The following is a 21,327-nucleotide window of genomic DNA, read 5'->3' as shown; positions in this document are numbered from 1 at the left end:
GGCGGGGGACTTTTTCAAGAACTTTCTTTCTACTTCAAAAATGTTTCCACAATATTTTCGTGGGGGAGTCTAATCCTAGTTATAAATCTGAATCTTTAACAGTGGCAGGTGGTCAGTGAAACTTTGAAACACTATAGGCTCAATTCTCCACTAAGGTGTATGTCCCCTTACTGCATATACTTTTGTACGCCGCCCTGTCTCCATAATATGAATCTGATAACAGGATACAGGTATAAATGTATGCAAGTTCCTGTCCCTTGTGTCTGCTCACCGATGAGGAAGGAAAGCATGACTATGCTATGAGGTAAGGATCCTGCAACAACCTCTCCTAACTTTTCCTATTGTATTTTCTCATAATGATACTTTTGTGTGCAGTCCCAGATCACTGTGTGCGATGCTTCCCTTGACTTACCCTTTTCCTTATTTTATCCTACAGTCCTCCAACCCTGTACAACGCCATAGCTCTTTGAGTTTAGGCGGGACAGACAGTGAAGATGAACAGGTAAATAGTCCCTCTTCCTGCTATGAAAGTTTTCTGGGAGAGTTCGTACAGGGTCTGTATGAAGTCAGCTGTGGGCCACATATTGCAGCTGTATCTCTTCTGTGTAGAAAAGGCGGCAGTGAATGGTGAATGTGACCGTTTACGACCAGTCCAGCGCGTGCCATCTGTGCCCAGAAAAACACGTCAGAGTCTGGAACAACAAACAAAATCATAAAAATGTGAAGTCTGTTTGCAGATAACACCCAAACAGAAAGAGGGACTGAATTCCGCTGCTAAGTTGTTTATCTGATGCTAGTGACTTTGTCGTATAACTTAACCGCTACGGCCATGTATATTGGCCAAACTGGACAGACTCTACGACAAAGGATAAATGAACACAAGTCAGATATGGTAACACAGAGAAACTGGCAGGGCTGCATTTTAACCAGTCCTTTTTCTACAAAGGAATTTCACTAACCAATTACAGAGAGACAGTCCAGAATTGAAGTCCATATGCAAATGTGACACTGTTTCCCTGGGCCTGAACAAAGACATTAACCAGGTATCCCCTTATAAAACCAGTCTTCCTTACACTTACATTTACATCAAAAGCTAAGTATGGGACACTTCCAACTCACTCACTTAGCCTCATTAGCACCAGCACTACAAGGCTGTGTCTAAACTACATGGCTCCATCGATGGAGCCATGTAGATGAGGGTTGTAGGCAAAGGGAAATGAAGCCGCGATTTAAATAATTGTGGCTTCATTTAAATTTACATGGCTGCCGCGCTGAGCGTAGGATGAGGTAAACCTCGTAGGATGAGGTTTACCGGGGAGGTCGATAAAAGGCTTTCATGTCGACAGGGGAGCGTCCAGACTAGCGCGCTAAGCTGACAAACAGCTGTTTGTCGGCTCAGCGCGGCAGCCATGTAAATTTAAATGAAGCCGCGATTATTTAAAATCGCGGCTTCATTTCCCTTTGCCAAACAAACAAATCTACATGGCTCCGTTGACGGAGCCATGTAGTGTAGACGTACCCCAATTGACAAGTGCTTTTTTCTCCTTCCCCCCCCCGCCTTCTTTTTCTGTTATAAATTCTGGGTTCCTTTCTTCCCCACTCCAGCTCATCTGAGGAAGAGGGTTGTGCCCATGAAAGCTGATGATACTATATGTATATTTGTTAGTCTCTAAGGCGTCCCAGGACTACTTGTTGTTTTTCCCAGGACTACTCGTTGGTCCCGTCAGCAGGCGGAGCTCATGACCTACGAGGAGAGGCTGGGTTATTTTGAACTGCTGGCAATTCCCTCTAGGCGCCGCACACCACTGGCGGCAGGAGGAGACTTTGCGCGCTTCCCTGTTCCCAGGTCTCGATTGGCAGGGCGGTGGGGGAGTGGCAGGGCAGCCGTAGGCCGGATCAATCGGCGTGGCGGGATGGATCCAGCCTGCGGAGCGGTATTGCCCACCCCTGCCCTAAACTCAGGGAGTCCTGTCTGTCATCAGAAGACTGGCGGGGGGGGGGGGGGGGCGCACTCCATTGCGTTCTCAGACAAATGAGATTGACTAGAGGGCTTTGGGCCCTTTCTAAACACTGGGTCCCAGGGGAAAGGGACTGAGCTCAATCAGCTGCAGCCTCCTTTAGTGTGTAACTGATAACTAGGCCCAGCTGGTCTTGCCGTTCTCCTACGCAAGCGATCCCTGACCTAAGGAGGGGGAAGGGCTTAAGCCAGCTCCTCCTCTGCATGCTCCCCGGTGTATGTCGTAAAAGAACAGGTCTGGGTGACTCTCCCCCGGCTGGCTGCAGGAGCGAGAGGGCCCATTTCTGCCTGCCTGCCTCGGCTGCTGACAACAGACCTACTCATGCGGATTTGCTTGGCCAGCCACCCACACTGCAGCAGCTCAGAAAGTAGCTGGGAAGCAGTCCGACCCTCCCCAGGTGACCTCTGACCTCCGATGCCTGTTACAAGACATCCCGTAGAAACAGGGCGGAGCTTGCCTCTCCCGTGAGCTAGCCACTGCCGACGCGGAGGGCTCGCCCGACTCCCCTTTAAGGATTCCATATAAATAACGTTCAGTGTCTGCTTCCCTCTGACCACCCAGCCCCTTCCCTCCACTCTGCCTGCTTCGTGTCCCAGTCTTCTCTGCAGAAAGGGGGGCGGGAAACAGTGAAAAAGAGAAGTAACATTCTGGGATACAACGTTCCGCTGCTTGTCCGCTGCTTCCGGTTGCCAGGAAGCTGCAGGCTCGGTCCTTTCTCCCAAAGATTTTCTCAGCAGCCGCGCTTGGCGTTATATTTACATTTACCTAGATGGACGCGTCTTCCTTCAATCAAGCATCGGTCTTGCAGTAGCACTCTTACCTGGGCTTCAGGGTCAAGCTATGAAGTAGGAGAGCATGGATCAGGAAACTGACCAGAACAGCAAATCTAAATCCATAGCTAGTTGTTCCAGTTAACAGAATTCCCTTTGCTTTGTGTTGCGTGAAGGACAGGAGGCTTGGATCACAGACCTGGCTGAAGGGGAGTCCCCACAGTGTTATGGTTAGATTTTAGGTGTCTGCTGGGTGGGCTGAAAATCGTAGAATCCTAGGGCTGGAAGAGACCTCAGGAGGTCAACGAGTCCAGCCCCCTCCCCAAAGCAGGACCAATCCCAACTCAATCATCCCAGCCAGGGCTTTGTCAAGCCGGGACTTAAACACCTCTAGGGATGGAGATTCCACCCCCACCCTAGGGAACCCAGCCCAGCGCTTCCCCGCCCTCCTAGGGAAATAATTTTTCCAAATATCCAACTTGGACCTCCCCCACGGTAATTTGAGCCCATTGCTCCTTGTTCTGCCACCTGCAACCACTGAGAACAGCCTCTCTGCAACCTCTTTGGAACCTCCCTTCAGGTAGTTGAAGGCTGCTCTCAAATCCCCCCTTGCTCTTCGCTTCTGCAGACTAAACAAACCCAAATCCGCCAGCCTCTCCTCGTAGGTCATGTGCTCCAGCCCCCTCAGCATTTTGGTTGCCCTCTACTAGACCCTTTCCAATGTGTCCACATCCTTTCTGTACTGATGAGCCCAGAACTGGACGCAATACCCCAGATGTGGCCTCACCAGTGCTGAATAAAGGGGAATAATCACTTCTCTAGGTCTGCTGGCAATGCTCCTCCTAATGCAGCCCACTATGCCATTAGCCTTCTTGGCTACAAGGGCGCCCTGCTGACTCATATCCAGCTTCTCATCCACTGGAATCTCAAGATCCAACCCTCCCCCCCCAGCTTCTAGGATTCTGAGTATTTCTGTTGCTGTCTTCATCTTTGGAAAGCTCTCAGGAGCCGTGTGTGATTCCCATTAGTATTTATAAACACCCATGTCTTGACGGTTGAAAAGATAAGAGTGGGCTGTTAGTCCAAAATCATCACAGCAAATCTGCCCTCCCTCCCCCATTCTCTCTTCCAGAGCGTTCACCCCGGGCTAAACTCCTTTGCCAAGTGGCTGTTAGCACAATCCAACTTTCCTGTTGGAACCTTTAACGCTAATTAATTAAAGAACAAAGGAAACTCCCAACATGCCAGGAAAGTTTCCTGGCTCGAACACTTCTCAAGGAAGTTGCAACTTCTCTCATTGCAACATCCTTCTGCTTCAATTCCAGTTACAGCGCAGATGGCTTTTCATAATAATCCACTAACGCGAACGTCTCTGTTTTACTGTAGTGCACAGCACTAAGGAAGCAGCTTCCTATCTGCACCCCTTTCGACTGTCCTTCAGAAGACATCACCACCCAGTCAATACTAGGGGGAGCAGAACATCCCTCCTCCCACCAAGAAAGCAATATAGCACTTAATGTCCATTAAAGATGAGGGTTATCTTCCCCAGAGGCAGCTCTTCCACTAGTATAAATTGTCATAACTATGGATTCTCTGTGAAGACCTCCTCTAGTCTCAGGTTTTAGTGCAAGTTTTGTCTGGTGAAATTACAGGACAAAAATAAGCAAGTACCATTCACTGTATTGTCCACAGATAAACTACAGGGCCAGAGTCTGTGCCTTTTGAAAATGTGGTAGTGCATCACTTGTAATGCAAAATGAGATACTGGTACACATATACACGTATAAGACCAGCCCTTGATTTTGCTGTGTCAAACAGCCTGATACTGACTGCAGGATCCAGCCTTTCACACATGAATTCAGAGTGCCACAGTAATTTTAAACATATAAGAACATAAGAACGGCTGTACTGGGTCCGACCACAGGTCCATCTAGCTCAGTAGCCTGTCTGCCGACAGTGGCCAGCACCAGGTGCCCCGGAGGGGATGGACTGAAGACAATGATCAAGCGATTTGTCTCATGCCATCCGTCTCCAGCCTCTGACAAACAGAGGCTAGGGACACCATTCCTACCCCCTGGCTAATAGCCTTTTATAGACCTAACCTCCATGAATTTATCTAGCTTCTCTTTAAACTCTGTTATAGTTCTAGCCTTCACAGCCTCCTCTGGCAAGGAGTTCCACAGGTTGACTATGCGCTGTGTGAAGAAGAACTTTTGCGTATTAGTTTTAAACCTGCTATCCATTAATTTCATTTGGTGTCCTCTAGTCCTTATATTATGGGAACTAATGAATAACTTTTCTTTATTCACCCTCTCCACCCCACTCATGATTTTATAGACCTCTATCATATCCCCCCTCAGTCTCCTCTTTTCCAAACTGAAAAGTCCCAGTCGCTTTATCATCTCCCCATTAGAGGGAAGAATTTGTCCAAGGAAAACGAGCAAGAGTTACTGTTTCTCCCCCCCCCCCCAAGATCTGCTGGAATCTATCATCATCATCTATAGGATCAATAATAATTTGCTTCCTTAGTTCTTTTAACTTTTCTAGAATTTACGCACTGGGGAAAAGACCCTTAACGTGACGTAATAAACTCAGTGTTGATTTTGCTTTAGCTCCATGAACTTAAAAAACCAGCAGTGAGTAGGGGGGAGCGGACTTGCTTTTCTTTTTCTGAACATGGAAAGCACATAAGGGATCTACCTGGACAGATAGTGTAGGTCAGATGGGGAAAGCCTTTTCCAGCACAGCTCCAGTTCCAAACCTGCCTTTTAAAAAGCAAGCTCAGGACGAGTGCATCCCTACAGTCCGCACGCCAGGGCTCTTAATACATGTTACGCACCCAGATGTAGCCTGATGGTTTGAATTAAATCTGACAGGCTTTAGCACAGACCAAGACTGAGAGCAGATGCTTTCATAAAGGAACTGTGCTATGAACGGTTGGAGGATCGCATAGATTTTGGTGGTTCTTCAATGCAAGATACTATAGTTCATCAAGGTAACCAATATTTTCATCTACAGCCTTAAGTCTGTGACTTTCTGACTTCCTGAGCCCAGCGGGATCTAAAATATTCATTTATTAAATACTTCCCCGGGGCCGTCACAATGGAATTTTCATCTGAATATAGTTATGTAGTGTCCTAATAAGGCTATTTCCCCATCTATTCTCACGGTCTGATGCATGCCGAGCGAGCCTGCGATTGAAACTGTGTAATCAGACATCATAATGTCCCCCGTGTTATCGGTAATGTGTCAAACACTGCACGTTCCCTTCAGAAAGGTCTGTAGGAACATATTATTTGACCAGCCTAGATGACTCCTCCTTGACCGGGTTTTAAATTCAAAGAAGCCAAAAATCGGAATGCCAACCTCAGTCCAAACTGCAGTGTTTCACCGAGTTTTGTGGCTGAAACCATGGAAAACAACAGATTTTTCCCACCTATCAAGCTTGCTTGAAATGTCCGGGCAGCTCTTTGAACCTTCTAGCAAACCTGGGCTGGGTTTCAAGTTTGTAACAAAACCAGATAAACTTTGTATGGTTTGGGGGTTTCCCTGCAGGCATTTCTCCCGACTCCCTTTATAAACGCTTCATGTCTTGCTCTTTGGTTTGCAAGAATTGCAGCGTTGTGGTGCTTTGTGCATAGCGTATTGATCTTAAAACCAGCTCGGGATTGCTAGATAGAAAGAAACGCAAGAATTCTGTTGTGGGTTGGAGGGAGAGCGAAGAGAGACAGAGCTAACTGATCAATAACTTTCTTAGCATTAGTGAGGAATGGAGAGACCTTCTTTTGTGACCTTATCTGATCACATTGCTGGGGGTATCTGCTCTCTGTCCCCAAGAAAAGCAAGACCCTGTTATAAAAATGGCAACAGTGTCTCCTGCTGGCACAAGAAGATATTGTGAACTGATCTTTCAGCTAGGAATGATAGAAACTGTTGCTGTGTCTGTCTGTCTCACTTCTATGTACAGTGCCATCGGTCGAACACAATTGAGTGTTAATGTTAATTGCAAGTAGAACAATGGACACAGCCCAAAAGAGCCAAAAAATCCAGTTGTTAATATTTTTATAGATCTGATTTTTAGCATAGTTGCTTCTAAACCAATCTGGTGTGACTGGAAGTAGGAACCAAGATCAGATGCACAGACAATCTGAGCAAAATGAATTGTGATGTGTTTGTGTTTTACAGGTACCTTCTGATGCTTCCTCTAGGCCCGTTAGCCCGTTGTCCTCTACGACGCTTGTGAGTCCAGCCACACAAGCCAGCAGCTTGCTTCCTGTCGATTTCAACACTCCTGCCAGTCCCCTCGGCTGCCTGGATACCTCTGCAGCTCGGCACAGGATAGCAATAAACCCACGGAAACAGAGAATTTTTACCAATAAGAACCAGCAAACTCCTGTAAGTCTCTTCCGAAGGCTGAGTGCAAAGTGGAGGGAGAAAGGTGCAGAGTGTTTGTAGTCTTTGCTGTTATTCCCTCCTCTGGAGATCTTGGATGTACAGGCAGTCCCCGGGTTACGTACAAGATAGGGACTGTAGGTTTGTTCTTAAGTTGAATCTGTATGTAAGTCAGAACTGGCGTCAGCCACTGCTGAAACTGATCGGTTTCAACAGCGGCTGAATCTGGACGCCAGTTCTGACTTACATACAGATTCAACTTAAGAACCCAAGGTGTCCCCAAGTCAGCTGCTGCTGACACTGATCAGCGGCTGATTCCAGGAAGCCCGGGGCAGAGCAACTCTGCCTCGGGCTTCCTGTAGTCAGCCCCTGGTCAGTTTCAGCAGTGGCTGACTTGGGGACGCCTGGGGCAGAGCAGCTGGGGTGCTGCTGGGTTGCTCCAGTAGCGCCGAGGAGCGGCGCTGAGGGACCAACCCGGCAGCGCCCCAGCTGCTCTACCCCAGGCATAGGCAAGAAAAGCCTGGTCTGCTGGGCGGAGGAAGGGGAGGCACTAGCTGACCAGGGAGACGGGGAGCAAAGCCGCGGAGCACGCCCACAGCGGGACAGCCCAGGCACACCCGGGCTGTCCCGCTGTGGGCGTGCTCCGCGGCTTTGCTCTGCGTCTCCCTGATCTGCTGGGGGGGACTCCCCCCCCAGCAGACCAGGGAGACGTGGAGCAGCTTTTCTCGCCCCGGAGGACGGGGGCAGCGGGACTGCAGCGCATCTGGGCGTCCAGCCGCTCCAGTCCTCCGGGGCGAGAAAAACCCCGTTCGTAACTGCAGATCCGACATAAGTCGGATCCGCGTAACTCGGGGACTGCCTGTATTCTAAATGTAATTAAAGCCAAAAGGAACATTCCCATTGGGATCCGAACATACACCTACTTCCTGTTCTGCCGTTAACAATCTAACCAAATGGCTGTGAAAGGGGAGAATTTTGCTACAGTGAGAATTAAACTGTGGAGGTAGACTATCAAATGGGAATAATCAACAGAATAGAGAAAGCTGTAGCTGTCTCGGTCAAAAAATGGGATTTTTTTTCTCCAAGTAAATTTAAAAAGGACACTCAAATGTTGGGATTTTTTCACTGAAATGAATCAAAATATTTGTTGTTGTTTTTATTCCAGCTGACATGTAAGCTGTCTTTGTTTTCTCCCCCACTTTTTCCATCCTCCTCTCCTGCTTCCATTGGAAGGAAAAGAAAGGAGGAACCCCCAAAGCAGTTCTGTTTGATTTGAATAAAATGAAAGTGGGTTGGTTTGGTTTTTCTTAGTTTCTAATAGTTTATTGGAAAACGTCCAATTAAACTTTGTCTATATGTATTATTTGGAATGCTAATTTACATAGAAAAGCTATTGGAGAATTTGGACCGGCTTTATCTGTAATCTTTTGCATCCCAGGAGGGAAGGGTACTAGAGCTGTGTTAAGCGGCCCCAGACTGAACGTCAATCTTGGCAGCTCCAGAGGTCTGGGAACCAACTGGTCAGACGGATGGCTGCATGGAACATGTAGCCTGGCACTGTTTTGCACTTCCTCTGGCAGAAAGGAGGAAAAGTGAACGGCACAAGGGCAAGGAATCCGAGATGAAGAGCAGTAAATCTCCCCCACCCCTCGGAATCCACAGAGCCCTGGGAACCATCATGTGCAGCTAGGGCCCATAAGCTAGGAAGAGAGTGATGGGAAGAATGTGGCAGAAATAGGAAGCAGATGCTCTATGCAGGATGCTTTCTTCTGTACCGGGAGCATTTCCCCTTGAAAATCTGTTCTGGAGTCACTGCTGCTAGGAGGAATATGAATTCCCTAGGGTGGCTGTCTGCCCCTTTGGAGACAGGAACTCCTGCCCTGCCATGGGGCAGTAAAGCTCTTACAGGATCTTTGTTTGATGCTCGTTGTGCTGCAGCAGATAAAACTACAACGGCGGAGAACATCTCCGTCCTCTGTGGTAGTTCTAGCGACTTGATCTGAAAATGGCACCTCTGAAAACGTTCTGTTCTAAACACCTGTGTAGCCTCATGATGCCTTGAAAACGCCCTCTCTCAAAATGTATCTGCCTTAAGAGTATCTCTGGGAGTCACAAATGACCAAAGTGCTGTATTTGTAGCTTTAAAGCTTTGATGTCTTGCTGTGTAATTCACTGGTGTAGCAACATTCGTTCATAGTATTGTTTGATCAAACAGAGAGATGAAAAGACTGGGATTTTTCAGCTCAGAAAAGAGAAAACTAAGGGGGGATATGACAGAGGACTATAAAATCATGACAGGTGTGGAGAAAGTGAATAAGGAAAACTTATTGACTTGTTCGCATAACGTGAGAACTAGGGGTCACTAACTGAAATGCATAGGTAGCAGGTTTAAAACAAACAAAAGGAAGTTTTTCTTCACACAATGCACAGCCAACCTGTGGAACTTCTTGCCAGAGGATGTTGTGAAGACCAGGACTTTAACAGGGTTCAAAAAAAGAACTCGATAAATTCATGGAGGTTAGGTCCATCAATACTTATGAGCCAGGATGGGTAGGAATGGTGTCCCTAGCCTCTGTTTATCAGGGGCTGGAAATGGATGAGAGGATGGATCACTTGATGATTCACTCCCTCTGGGGCATCTGGGATTGGCCACTGTTGGAAGACTGGATCAGACCCAGTCTGACCATTCTGATGTTCTCATGAAGTTACAATATAGGTTTTTTCCTCGTGTACGCTTATATTTTTCAAAATGACGTTACATAGAGTGTACGTTGTGTGCCTAAGCCTTTACTTTGAAGCAACCCAAGCGTCTTTTTGAATCCTGCCAGCAGGAACAACCGGAAAAGGAGCAGAATCTTCTTGTAACTCCAGAAAGGAAAAGTGCCACAAAATTCCTTGATGCTGACCAGCATGAAAATTGGTCAGGTACGGCAAAATTCTGAATGATTAACAGAATTCTATTACAGATTAGAGACCTGAGTTTGACTGAAAGCCTTTTAAAACTAGGCAGCTTTTATTTTATTATTTTAATCTCAATTTGCATCCTATCTGCCTGAGAGCTAGCCGTGTGTGCTTGAAAGTGAGAACAGACTGGTGATGCGCTCGGTGGAAGGCATGAAAACAGAAATCAGACTAGGCGTAACAATTTTCTAAAGCACCATATCACACGAGAGCCTACATTTCACTGTCACGGGATCTTTGAGTAACAGAGGCCCTATTGGCAATTTTGTCCTCCCTCTGTAAATACCATCTCAACATCTTGCCTTTTGAAACACACCATCGTGTGAAGTGGTGCCTAGTGACTTTAAATAGCTTATGTACAAGCTGGTCTATTTTTCTTGGGTTTTGGTTGATAATTGAGTCTCACTGCAATCGTAAAATCAACCGACATTTGTCCCAAACAGCCCATTTTTATAATCCCCGATTTTGATCAGTGCGTTCTAAATGCATCGATTGATTGGAACACGACAGCACCATACGCGTGTCGGTGTTTTGTCCACCCGAACGTATAGCCTGATCCTTGCAGGATGTTCAGGCTTTCCTGGGAAGTGCTTAGTGCTTGCAAACCACACTGTAGTGAACAGAGAGTGAAGGATCCTCGCATGTCACAGCTCCCGCCTCTGTTCCTGGTGGTGACATAGTCCATGAATTGTTTGACACACCAGCTGCTGAGCTTTCAGCTATGGGTTGTAGCTCTCTTAACCGGGACTCTCTGGTCCAACAACATCTGTGGTCTGGCAGGACCAGGGATGTTCCTGGACCAGAGAGCCCAGATATAGAGAAGTTGGGCCATGGGGCAGGAGCGCAGCAGGGATCCGGCAACTCAGCTGAGAGCCCCATGGGAGGACGCGGAAGGATGGATGGTACAGCAGAAAGTTCTGCCCCTGTGGCTGGAAGGTAGCAGAGGTCGGCAGCAGCTGCGGAGCTCTGGCTCCATCTGCAAGGTTGGGGTCCAGTAGCAGCAGCTAGGGAGCTCCAGCCGGGAGAGCCACGGCCAGGCAGACAGCAGTGGTGCCAGGCTGGAACCCTAGCAGGGGGCAGGAGTTCATCATGGGCCATGTTGGGAGGGACCTCGCCTGGTCCGGCAAATCCCCTTGTTTGGGACCAGTCAGGTCCCAAGTGTGCCGGACGAGGGAGGTCCAACCTGTATTACTAACCGTGGCACTATTACAAGTGGAAGCCAGTATATTTCATTACCACTCTCCTAGAGCCAGCCTGTCCCCCATTTTTAAGTGGGTTTGTCGGCCTTGGGCATCTAGTAAATGGCATGCGGCTATTGGGAAATGATTAGTACCTGGCCACAGTACTTAGAGTGAATTACAGGTGAGGAGCACATGAGCCTTTGTTGTAACCATCAGGCAGACATTTGTTTTCTTCTGTTCAACACAGGTTCATTGGGCCAGGAGGAGAATATCGGAAAAGGAAGTGGTGCTGACGAGACCCAAGCCATAACAAAGCCGGACAGTTCCACCAGTGACTCTCAGAATTGTGTCTCCGCTGCAGATGTAGCTTGCACTTTGCTAGAAAAGGATCCATGCCCTAGAGAAACAGATCACCCATATGAAATAGCGGTGTGTGTTCCAAATGCGCCGTCTTCTCCAGCGAAGTCTGAGGAGGAGAACAAGGCAAAGGAAGTACTGGTACCTTCCTGTTCTGATGACTCTATGGGTGAATTCCAACGACTTCTGCAACATTCCGATGACGTATTTGAACGTTCTGAAGCTCTAGAGACTGAACCAGACGCTGTTTTCTATCAGGACACAGTAGCGTCTGACTTGTACGGCACTTCCATGGAAAAGGGGGACATCAATATATTGGTGGATGCCACAAAGGTATCCTTAGAACAACCTATAGACCAAAGTGACAAGGCGGCTGAAGACAGTGGTGTGGCACTTGTAGGAAAAGTGGATGATCACTTTGGTACCAATGAGGACAACTTCATCTGGCCTGACTCTGCTCTTGCACAGTGTGGTTCACAGGTTCATGTAGCTGCTTTGGAGACTGCCCCGGAAGGAGAGCAGATGACTGGTTTGGTGCCTGAAAATACCCCAGCAGCAGAAGATGACAAAGAAATATGCAGAGTTATGGAACTTCAGCCACCCAAAGACCATGTAGATACAAAACCATCCCTTCAAAAAGACCCGGTTGTGTCAATGTCCGATATAGATTGCATGCTGCCTCAGAGTGACAAGGAGCTACCTTTCACACCAGAAATGCATAGTCCTGTTTCAAAGGCCAGCCCAAGCAATCAGGAGAGGGATGCATCCAACCTTTTGGAAAAACATTCCATCGGATGCCTGGCCTCCTCAAGTTTGGCTGGTTTCAAGAGTTATATCCCTCCTGTTGGTGACCGTAAGGAGAACCAGTTAGGCGACACAACTTCTCAAGCGAAGACAAGGAAAGAAAGCCGATCTGCAGAGGAAAACGTAAAAACTCCAGTGAAGTCCACTGATGCGAAACCAGTTAGATTTACCATTGCTCCTGCCTGGCAAAGATCTCTTTCAGGGGGTTCAAATTCCAAGGAAGATTTCTGTGCAAGAATTTCCCCATCCTCTCCTATAAGACCAGAGTTGTTTGAAGGAACAGCTTACTTAGATACCACCAGGCAAGAGTCTACAAAGAACAACTCAGGGGGGGTTGAGAGAGATAACAAGAGCAATAAGGTCAGTTTGAATTCTTCCAGAGAGGGGGCAGAGCATGAAACACAGAATGCAGAAAACCCATTTGGGGTTAGACTGCGAAGAACATCTTCTTTGCTAAAGTACCACAGCGAATCTCCAATGCAGATGCCAGTAGCCGTTCACACCTCCTCTTCTGGGTCTGTCAAGGAGGATCAAAAATCAGTAAGCACTGGGAAGTCTCCTCAAGGCCTTCCAGGCAGTACAAAAGCTTTGGCTAAAAATTCAGCTGTCGTGGAAGAGAGAAATGTTCCAAAACCTGAAGAAATCTCAAAGAAACAACACTCTAACAAATTTTCAGGTATTTACATTGTACTTGTATCCCAAGACTGTTGAGAGTAATGGCTGTGCAAAACATCAGAAACGGGCATGTCTAGACTACCCTCGGCTTCCGAAAGAAGATATGCAAATTCGGCCCAGATTTGCATACCTTCTTCTGATCCCTTTTTCAGAAGATTTTTTTTTTTTTTTTTTTTAAAGCAGTCTAGACGGGGGTTTTCACGCAAACCCCCCTTTTTCAAAAGAGCCCTTATTCCTCAAAAAATGAGGTTTACGGGGTTCTTTGCAAAAAGGGGGGGTTTGTGTAAAAAAAGCCCGTCTTGACTGCTTTTTTAAACCTCTTTCGAAAAAGGGATCGAAAGACGATATGTAAATTCGTGCAGAATTTGCATATCTTCTTTTGGAAGCCGAGGGTAGTCTAGACGTACCCAAAGAATGGCAAACCAGGGACGTGCAAAGGGTAAACATTTTCTGTAATAGCCTTAACCCTGAAATACAGGACCCTCATCAGCCCTGGAGTAACTCTGCTGATGCCACTTTGGACTTGTATGTTGAGTTTTGGGTGTTCAAGAAAATGTTTAGGTTTCACCATACCCTACGTTCAGGCTAGAATAGCAACGGGGCATCAGAAATACAAAACGGGCCATTTCTTTCACATGGAGGTGCTTTTGCCCCAACTTTGTAGAATTCAGACAATTTGTTTTGCAACTTGTTGTCAGGCCAATGCAATTTAGAACTTGTCTGGAAATGAGTGACAGGAGAGGGATCATGTGAGGATTACGTGTTGTGGTCCCTCCCTCTGGGGCATCTGGTATTGGCCACTGTGGGCAGACAGGACACTGGGCTAGTTGGATCTTTGGTCTGACTCAGTCTGGCCGTTCTGATGTTATGTAACTTAACCAGATATCACTTTACTGGTGATTTTTTTTCAAAAACAGCTGGGAAATGAAAAGGCAGCCAGTCTCTAATCGAGTTTTGTGGCAGAACTGTGGTCAGCGTTCTACATTTGGCCTTTACTGTAAAGAGGTTGCTGTAAGGGCTAAGTCCTACTCCATCGACTTTAAAGACTTCAGTACGCAGAAAGGGCAAACATCTTGCTAAGGAACGAGGACAAAATCAGCAGGCAAATTTTAGTGTGATCGTCACCCTTTTCAAAGCGTGTTCATTGAAGAATTAAACACACAGCGCTGTTTAGGGTTTCACAGACTTGCTCTAAATCCCTTCTTTACTTCTAAAATGCTTCTCTTGTAGAAAAAGTCCCTAGTCCGCTTTTGGAAACGGTTTCCTCTGAACCAGCTTGGGTCTCCATGGCAAAACTAAAGCAGAAAGGTTTCCAGGGTCATCCTCTTGCCAAAGGACATAAAAGGGAGGACAAAACATTGACCAAAATGGAACCAGAGGAGGTATGGTACCTAGTGGCTAGTAGACTAGAACCACTGTGAATACTGTGAGGGCATGTCTACATTGCAGGGCTAAATCCGAATGAAGCTACGCAACTTGAACTACATCAATTGCGTAGCTTAAGTCAAAATAGCTTGATTTGGCTTTTGGCGCTGTCTACACAGCCATCAGTCCCAGAAAGAACTTCTTCCAACTTCCCTTAATCCTTGTAAAATGAGGGGATACAGGAGTCGGGGTACGAAATCCTCCGGCTTGGCGTTATTTCGACATTATGTCGAAATAACTGCTTGTGTGTACATTTGGAATACTGTTCGTCACTCTGAAATAACGCTGCTGTGTAGACGTACCCGGAGAGTCGAACTGGATACCTGTACAAAAGGCTGAATCTGGTGTTCTTGGGCAGCAGGTTTTTAGCCGTGCGTAGGAGCAAATTTTCAAAACCGATTTCTAGTGTTGCCCGCAGACTGCTGGTGCTAATGAATAGAGGTGCATTTGGTCAGGTCTGCTCAGGTACTTGGATTTTTGGGGTCAGATGCGGCAAAACACCTTACCTGCAGTGGTCACGTGGGCACCTCTGCCCAGTGCCCCGCCTAATTCAAAGCGCTCTGCAGTACGGCACATTTCCACTACCTTTGCTCCGCCATTGAGAACAGTGGCTCTGCCAAAGGACTCGGAGGCATAAGGTTTGTGGCTCATCCACAGATTTCCTGTGTGACCTTGGGGGAGTCATTTGATCTGTGTCTCACTTTCTTCCTCTGTCAGACGGGGATCACTGTCCTCTTTGCAGGGCGGGGGGTTAATTCAGTAACATTGCTAAAGGAAGTTGTGATCGTTGGGTCGTGCCACAGACAGACAAAGCAATGTTGTTCGTTCTGTGAATTGCGATTGTGAAGTGTATGACAAACGTAATAGTGGATGCGATATCACGAGTAGTGAGGGTTAAACATGCCACTGAAGAGCAGTAAAAAGAGAAAAGCCCCTGGCCTGCCGTGGTATTTTGCCCATAGCAGCCGAGCCCCGGATCTGTGTATCTTTTGGCGAATTTTCAGTCCACCTCCAAGAGACTTGCCAGCATTGGTGGGACAGGTTGAAATTCTACAATCTGGTCCATGCTCTGGCAATGGCCGTGGTCTGGCAGGACCTCGTGTATCGCTGCCCCAGAGCGCTCAGCTGGGAGTGGAGGCGGCTAGGTTCAGAAGGGCAGCTCCGACTGGGGCTGGCAGCAGCGGGACCGGTGCGGCTGAGAGCGCAGCCCTGGCTGGGGTTGGGAGCAGAGCCCAGTGGCCGGAACTGTTGCCCAAGAGCAGGACTGATGGCCAGGAGGGGGAGCCTTGACCTCTCTGATCCAGAAAACTCCCTGGTTCGGGACCATTCGGGTTCCGGACCAGGGAGGTCCAACCTGTACTATCAAACTTGAAAGGGGCGCTGCTACCTGTGTGCGTAATGAGTTACACTTGCAGGTGTCCTAATTTGCATTCTTGGTTTATTTCTGAAAGCGAGTGACCTGTGCTAGCGACCATGTATTGGGAAGGAACGTGGCTCCCAGCCAGCGCGCTCAGGAGAAGATCTCACAAGTGAAGATGGCCGTGTCCACTTCAGCAGGTATTCATTTGAAACGTCTGTCTGTCTGTCTGACTGCACTCACCCACCCGTTCACTCAGTCGGAGCCAGGTTCGTGGGTGTCTGGTAGACTAGGCAGGGGGCGGGCGTTGTCTTCCCAAACCGCCAGGCCTGGCCCCGCCCACACTCCGCCCCCAGAACACCTGCTGTCGGCATTCCGAGGGCGGAGCGTTGTTGCCCCCCAGTGCCCACCCTCCCCGGTGCTCCAAGGCCAGGGAGACCGGGGCCACTCACTGCCCTCCCCTGGTGCTCCGGGGAGATTGGGATGAGCATGCGCCCTCTCCCCTCCCCATGGTTGGGGGGTGTGTGTGTGCACGCACAGTGTGCTGCCCTGCCTCCCTGGGGCGGGGAGGTGGAGCCTCAGCAGAATGGGCGGGGCTGGAGTGCCTTGCCTCCCCCAGCTCTACCTTCACCAACTGCCCATGGCCAAGATTTTCGTTAGTGAGTTTTTGGGAACTGTCCTTTTTCTCTCCCCAACTTGAGAAGCCTTTCAATGGGAGCAGTCGTCAGAACATTCTCTTGTAGAAAAAGTCCCTAGTCCGCCTTTGGAAACGGTTTCCTCTGAACCAGCTTGAGTCTCCATGGCAAAACGAAAGCGGAAAGGTTTCCAGGGTCATCCTCTTGCCAAAGGACGTAAAAGGGAGGACAAAACATTGACCGAAATGGAACCAGAGGAGATATGGTACCTGATTAATTCGCTAGGTATGGTACCAGCTCAATTTGGATTTCTCCTTGCAGTGTAGACTGCTCAGCCGTTTTTGCGCACATAATGTTCTTCTGCTTCCTCCATCCCCAGAGCAGCGGGGCGGACAATGAGAGAATCTAAGCTCCATCCTCAGCTTGTTTGCCAGAGTCCCTGAGCCAGGGTGCGGAAGGGGTAGTTGATGTAGTGACTCACTGGGAGTAGAGGCCAGTAGTAAATTACAGCCAGGGACTGGCTCAAAGGGGGGTGTGGTGCTTTGAGGCAATTGCTGTAATCATGCAACTTACACCCCAGCCCTCGTTCCGGGCTGTGCCTTTAAGCAGAGTTGAGCTGTCACTGTGCCCAGATAACACAAATCAAACTTGCAGCTACGAGTGTAGTTTACTCAGTGAAATCTACTAAACTTCAAAGCTTTCTTCTACGTAAGTGAACAGAATTTCTTACCTTCCTGCCCCTGTGCCAAGTGGCCGACAGCAATGGATAACCAGCTAAGGAATCAGGAGGACACAGAAGTGCTCTGTTAGCGGCTAGTTTACCAGTGTGTTGATTTAGCAATAACCCATTTTTTCATTAAGGATTCCGTTCTGTGCCTACTTCCTTCCCAGACTTGGTAAACTCAGTACGAAGCTAGAAGGAAGGAAGTTTGAGAAGTCTCTTTGTAGAATCCTGTCAGGGCTGGGCTGAAAATTATTCCCATGCCTGCGCTGGGTTCACCTGGACCTTTGGATGCTCTGCCAGATCGAATGGCAATCCAGACACTAGCTATCTACTTCAGGCCCTTTTCCCGTTATACCCTGCCTGAAATTCATGGCATCCATGGGAGTTGCCGCAGCATTAAACATTTCTTTGCATTGACTTGCCCTATGGGTTGTCTTGGTGGCCTGGTGTAAAAAGTCTCGCTCCCACAGTGGTGGCAGCAAAAATCACTGAGTTTTTCTGCCTTTTGAAAATTTACAAATATCTCTGCCTAATGTTGATGTTCTCTAGAAAATCAGCATTACACAAGAGTTCAGAAAAACACCAAGTTCTGCTGCCAGCATTATCCCCTCATGACCAACAAAACAAGGTTTTCAAGACTTAGACTCCTGTTGTTTTACTCAAAGGAGACAGAAATTTGATTTGGCTGGGGGCTAAGGGTGTAGGTAGTTTCCAGAACAAGTGTTAACCTAGGATTAGTTCTTTCCCTACAGCACATGTCTGACTTCTAAGCCACTTGTGCTGTACAAAATGCAAAAACAACCTGGGGAACTCCTTGCCACAAGCTATACTTGTGGCCAGGAGTTGTAGCAGGATTCAGAAAGCAGTTGGACATTCACATGAATAGCAAGAAAAGCAAAAACCCCAAGAATTTAGGTAAAGTTTACTGATGCGTCAAGGCTTAACCCCGCCTCTAAATATCGGGAGTTAGGAGAACGTTTTCACTGGACATAGTCTCTCCCTGTAAGTGCTTACTACAGAGTTTCTAACACTGACCTCTGAAGCAATTGGGACAGGTCATTGTCACAGATGGGGTGCTGGTCTGCAGACCACTGGTCAGATCTCGTCTGGCAGTTAGAATCATAGAACACTAGAACTGGAAGGGACCTCGAGAGGTCATCGAGTCCAGTCCCCGGCCCTCATGGCAGGACCAAGCACCGTCTAGATCATCCATCATAGATGTGTATCCAACCTGCTCTTAAATATCTCCAGAGATGGAGATTCCACAACCCCCCTGGGCAATTTATTCCAGTGTTTCACCATCCGGACAGGTAGGAATTTTTTCCTAATGTCCAACCTAAACGTGCAGTTTAAGCCCAAGTTCTTCCTGTTCTCTCTGTTGCTTTGTGAAATTGTGTCACTTTTGGTTTTTTTTCACCTCTAGGGGATGTCCCTTTAAAGAGCAGGAAAAAAAGTTAGCCTAAGTTCTGTCTAACTCTCCTGTGTTCTGATGACTGACTGGGGTTGTTCTCAGCAGTGACGCTTGGATCCCTGGCTCAGGAAGCACCTGTGGTTTCTGCCCCCGAAAAGGAAGCGCCTGTGGTTCCCGCCCCTGTGGTTCCCACCCCTGTAGTGCCTGTGGTTCCCAGCAATCTGCCACTGACACCGTGCGGCTCCGTGGAACCATCCTGGCTGTCCCTGGCCAAGAAAAAAGCCAAAGCGTGGAGTGAAATGCCTCAAATCGTTCAGTAGTAAATGACAAGATTGCCCGTCTCTGTATTGCCAATAGCTGCATTAACGCCCTATAACAACTTCTTCACTGGACCATTTGGGGAGCGGGGGGATGAGATGAGAGCCCTAGAACCTTCCGCACAGACGGTAGCTGTGCACGCGTGAAGAGGAAATGCCAGGGAAGGGTTACCCTGCAGTCCCCACCAGCATTAGCAAAAGGAGCATTTTCCACAGCAAAGCCCTTTGAAAGTCCACTTGCCCGAGTCAGACTGGCCGCGCGCTGGGCTCAAAGACGGTGCTGCTCTCAGAGCCTCGGAAGCTTTTCCCTGCCAAAAAGGGGCATATGTCAGGTGCCCGGCTCACAAGACGGTGTTCTGCGGGAAGCCACGGGGAGCGGTGAATTAGTTTGGTGCCACAAAACGGTTTCAGAGCTCTTCACTGGAGCACCCAGACTGGCGGTCGTTCGCTGAGGTAGCATCTCTGTCTCTAATGCTCGCGCTAGGGCGGGGCTGTCTGTGCTTCTGATGTGTGCTGTATCTGTTGCATAATTGAAAGAAGACACGAGTAGCTAAGCCGACCTGGGAGGGGAGGGTCTCATTTCTTAGGGGTTGGAGTTACCCTGCCTTGGGCCTCGTGCCTTATATCGCCAACTGGAAAGAACCCAGAGCTGCACGCCTTGGAGTTCTATTGCGAAAGTGTGTTAAAGAATCAGTACTTTCTACACACTAGATTCTGCTCAGTTACCCCTGTAAATCTGGAATAACTCCACTGACCTGAATGTAGGCCGGAGATGCTGGACTTGGTCCTTATACATAAGCTAACATCTTTACCTTTAATTTCTAGCATGTAGCATTCCACCAATGCCTCGTTGGTGGAATGTCCCTATTAAAGGCAGAGGTGGGGAAAGTTTTGAATCAGACTTGTTTTCTGCGTAGAAGGGTGCCTGTTTGCCTCAACCAACCTCTCACTGTTCATATTTATGGCACTTTGATGTTTTAGGCTATTTCCTTTCTAGTTTAGGGGGAAAAAAGCACCCTGCATTCACCCATCAATACAGCGCTGAAAGCTGAAGATGAACGGTTGTTTAGAGACCCATAGCTGGCAAACAGCTGCTCTTTTACGGTTCAGTTCTGCTGTCTCTGTGATTTGTGGCACCCCGCCACTGACTTTATGGGGCAGAATCAGATCCTTCAAACTTTCTGACATGACTTAGGGACGTCGGTGTCATGACAACCAAGCTGCGCCTGCCTATACATTGCACATTTGCAACACGTTTTCTGTTTACAGCCCAGGAAATCATTGAAGGTCTGGCTTGTCTGACAGATTGTCTTTAGCACACAAGTTGGGAAGCATCTCTAAGGAAAAACCAGTGCCTGGCAATAGGCCCAAATGTGAAATAACAGGTTGAACCTTGGAGTAACTCTATCTGGGCTTCTGCCTGTTGGTTCTGGCCTGAAATCTGTAACTACTTCTGAAATCTGTATCCACTAATGAAGACTGTGCAATTGATATTCATGTAGCTTGCACGTTTCCTTGCAGAAACAGTCCCACTTAAGTTTATGGGTCTGCTCTCATAAATCAAAGCTAATCAGAAAGAGTTTGTTCCACAATTGGTTTAGTGATACTGGCCTGTTTTACTACTTGTTTGTATCTGCTCAAAGAAGTGTATCTCCTCCTGCGACATACGGCAGCACTTGCATTTCTCTGAAGTTGGAGAGTATTATGTAAAAGAACAAATTAAACATTATCTAGTACTGTGGTTCTGACCTCACATACATGGGCTAACACCCTCTGTTTAAACTATGCACTTTCCTACATACTGCTAGTACTTCTCGCTTGTTCTTTGCCGGTCTGGATTACAGCCTCACACCTAAACTACTGTAAATGATAACAGCATCTTTCTGTTCCCTCGTTGCTTTTTGTTCCTCATATTGTCTTTCCTTTTTTGTATGGTATGTATATACGTTTTTGTAATCCTTACCTTTGGAGGACCCCCTTTTGTATTCTGTTCCCGTATTTTGTTTTACTATTAAACGCTATTGTCATGATGGGTTTTTTCAGGATGAGTTGTGGTTCCTGGAGGGGAGGGACTGACATGTGGATCTCATTAGGGAAGAAAACGTTTAAGAAGAAACGTTTGTTGTGGGAGTGTTGATAAACTGGATAGCAGTGTTGTCTTCAAGTCGTCATTGTCAAGTCCAAGTCGAGTCTCAAGTCACTACAGTTCAAGTCTCAAGTCGAGTCTCGAGTCTTAATTTAAAAAATGTCAAGTCACTTTTGTACGAGCCATCAATATCAGCATTTTTCGGACAATTTTT

General features: G+C 47.7%; 1 protein-coding gene across 7 annotated transcripts in view; it reads left to right on the top strand.

The window, feature by feature from the left end:
* LOC102451066 (uncharacterized) overlaps positions 1 to 21,057 on the top strand; it is a 100,259-nt gene extending 79,202 nt beyond the window's left edge. For 3 of the 7 annotated variants that reach the window (XM_075941124.1, XM_006135297.4, XM_075941125.1), the window contains 7 exons: positions 437 to 502; positions 6,974 to 7,183; positions 10,009 to 10,105; positions 11,570 to 13,159; positions 14,389 to 14,540; positions 16,035 to 16,140; positions 18,813 to 21,057. In XM_075941124.1, the coding sequence (XP_075797239.1) occupies positions 437 to 502; positions 6,974 to 7,183; positions 10,009 to 10,105; positions 11,570 to 13,159; positions 14,389 to 14,540; positions 16,035 to 16,140; positions 18,813 to 19,030 (2,439 nt within the window). In that variant the 3' untranslated portion in view covers positions 19,031 to 21,057. Of the gene's footprint in view, positions 1 to 436; positions 503 to 6,973; positions 7,184 to 10,008; positions 10,106 to 11,569; positions 13,160 to 14,388; positions 14,541 to 16,034; positions 16,141 to 18,722 lie in introns of all 7 variants that reach the window. The other 4 variants (XM_006135299.4, XM_006135298.4, XM_006135301.4 and 1 more) reach the window with 4 other exon arrangements.
* The last annotated feature ends 270 nt before the right edge of the window (positions 21,058 to 21,327 follow it).

This window comes from Pelodiscus sinensis, chromosome 13 (genome assembly GCF_049634645.1).
Source record: "Pelodiscus sinensis isolate JC-2024 chromosome 13, ASM4963464v1, whole genome shotgun sequence".
Taxonomy (NCBI): domain Eukaryota; kingdom Metazoa; phylum Chordata; order Testudines; family Trionychidae; genus Pelodiscus; species Pelodiscus sinensis.
The sequence above is the reverse complement of the archived record's forward strand: the minus strand, read 5'-3'. Positions and strand labels throughout refer to the sequence as shown.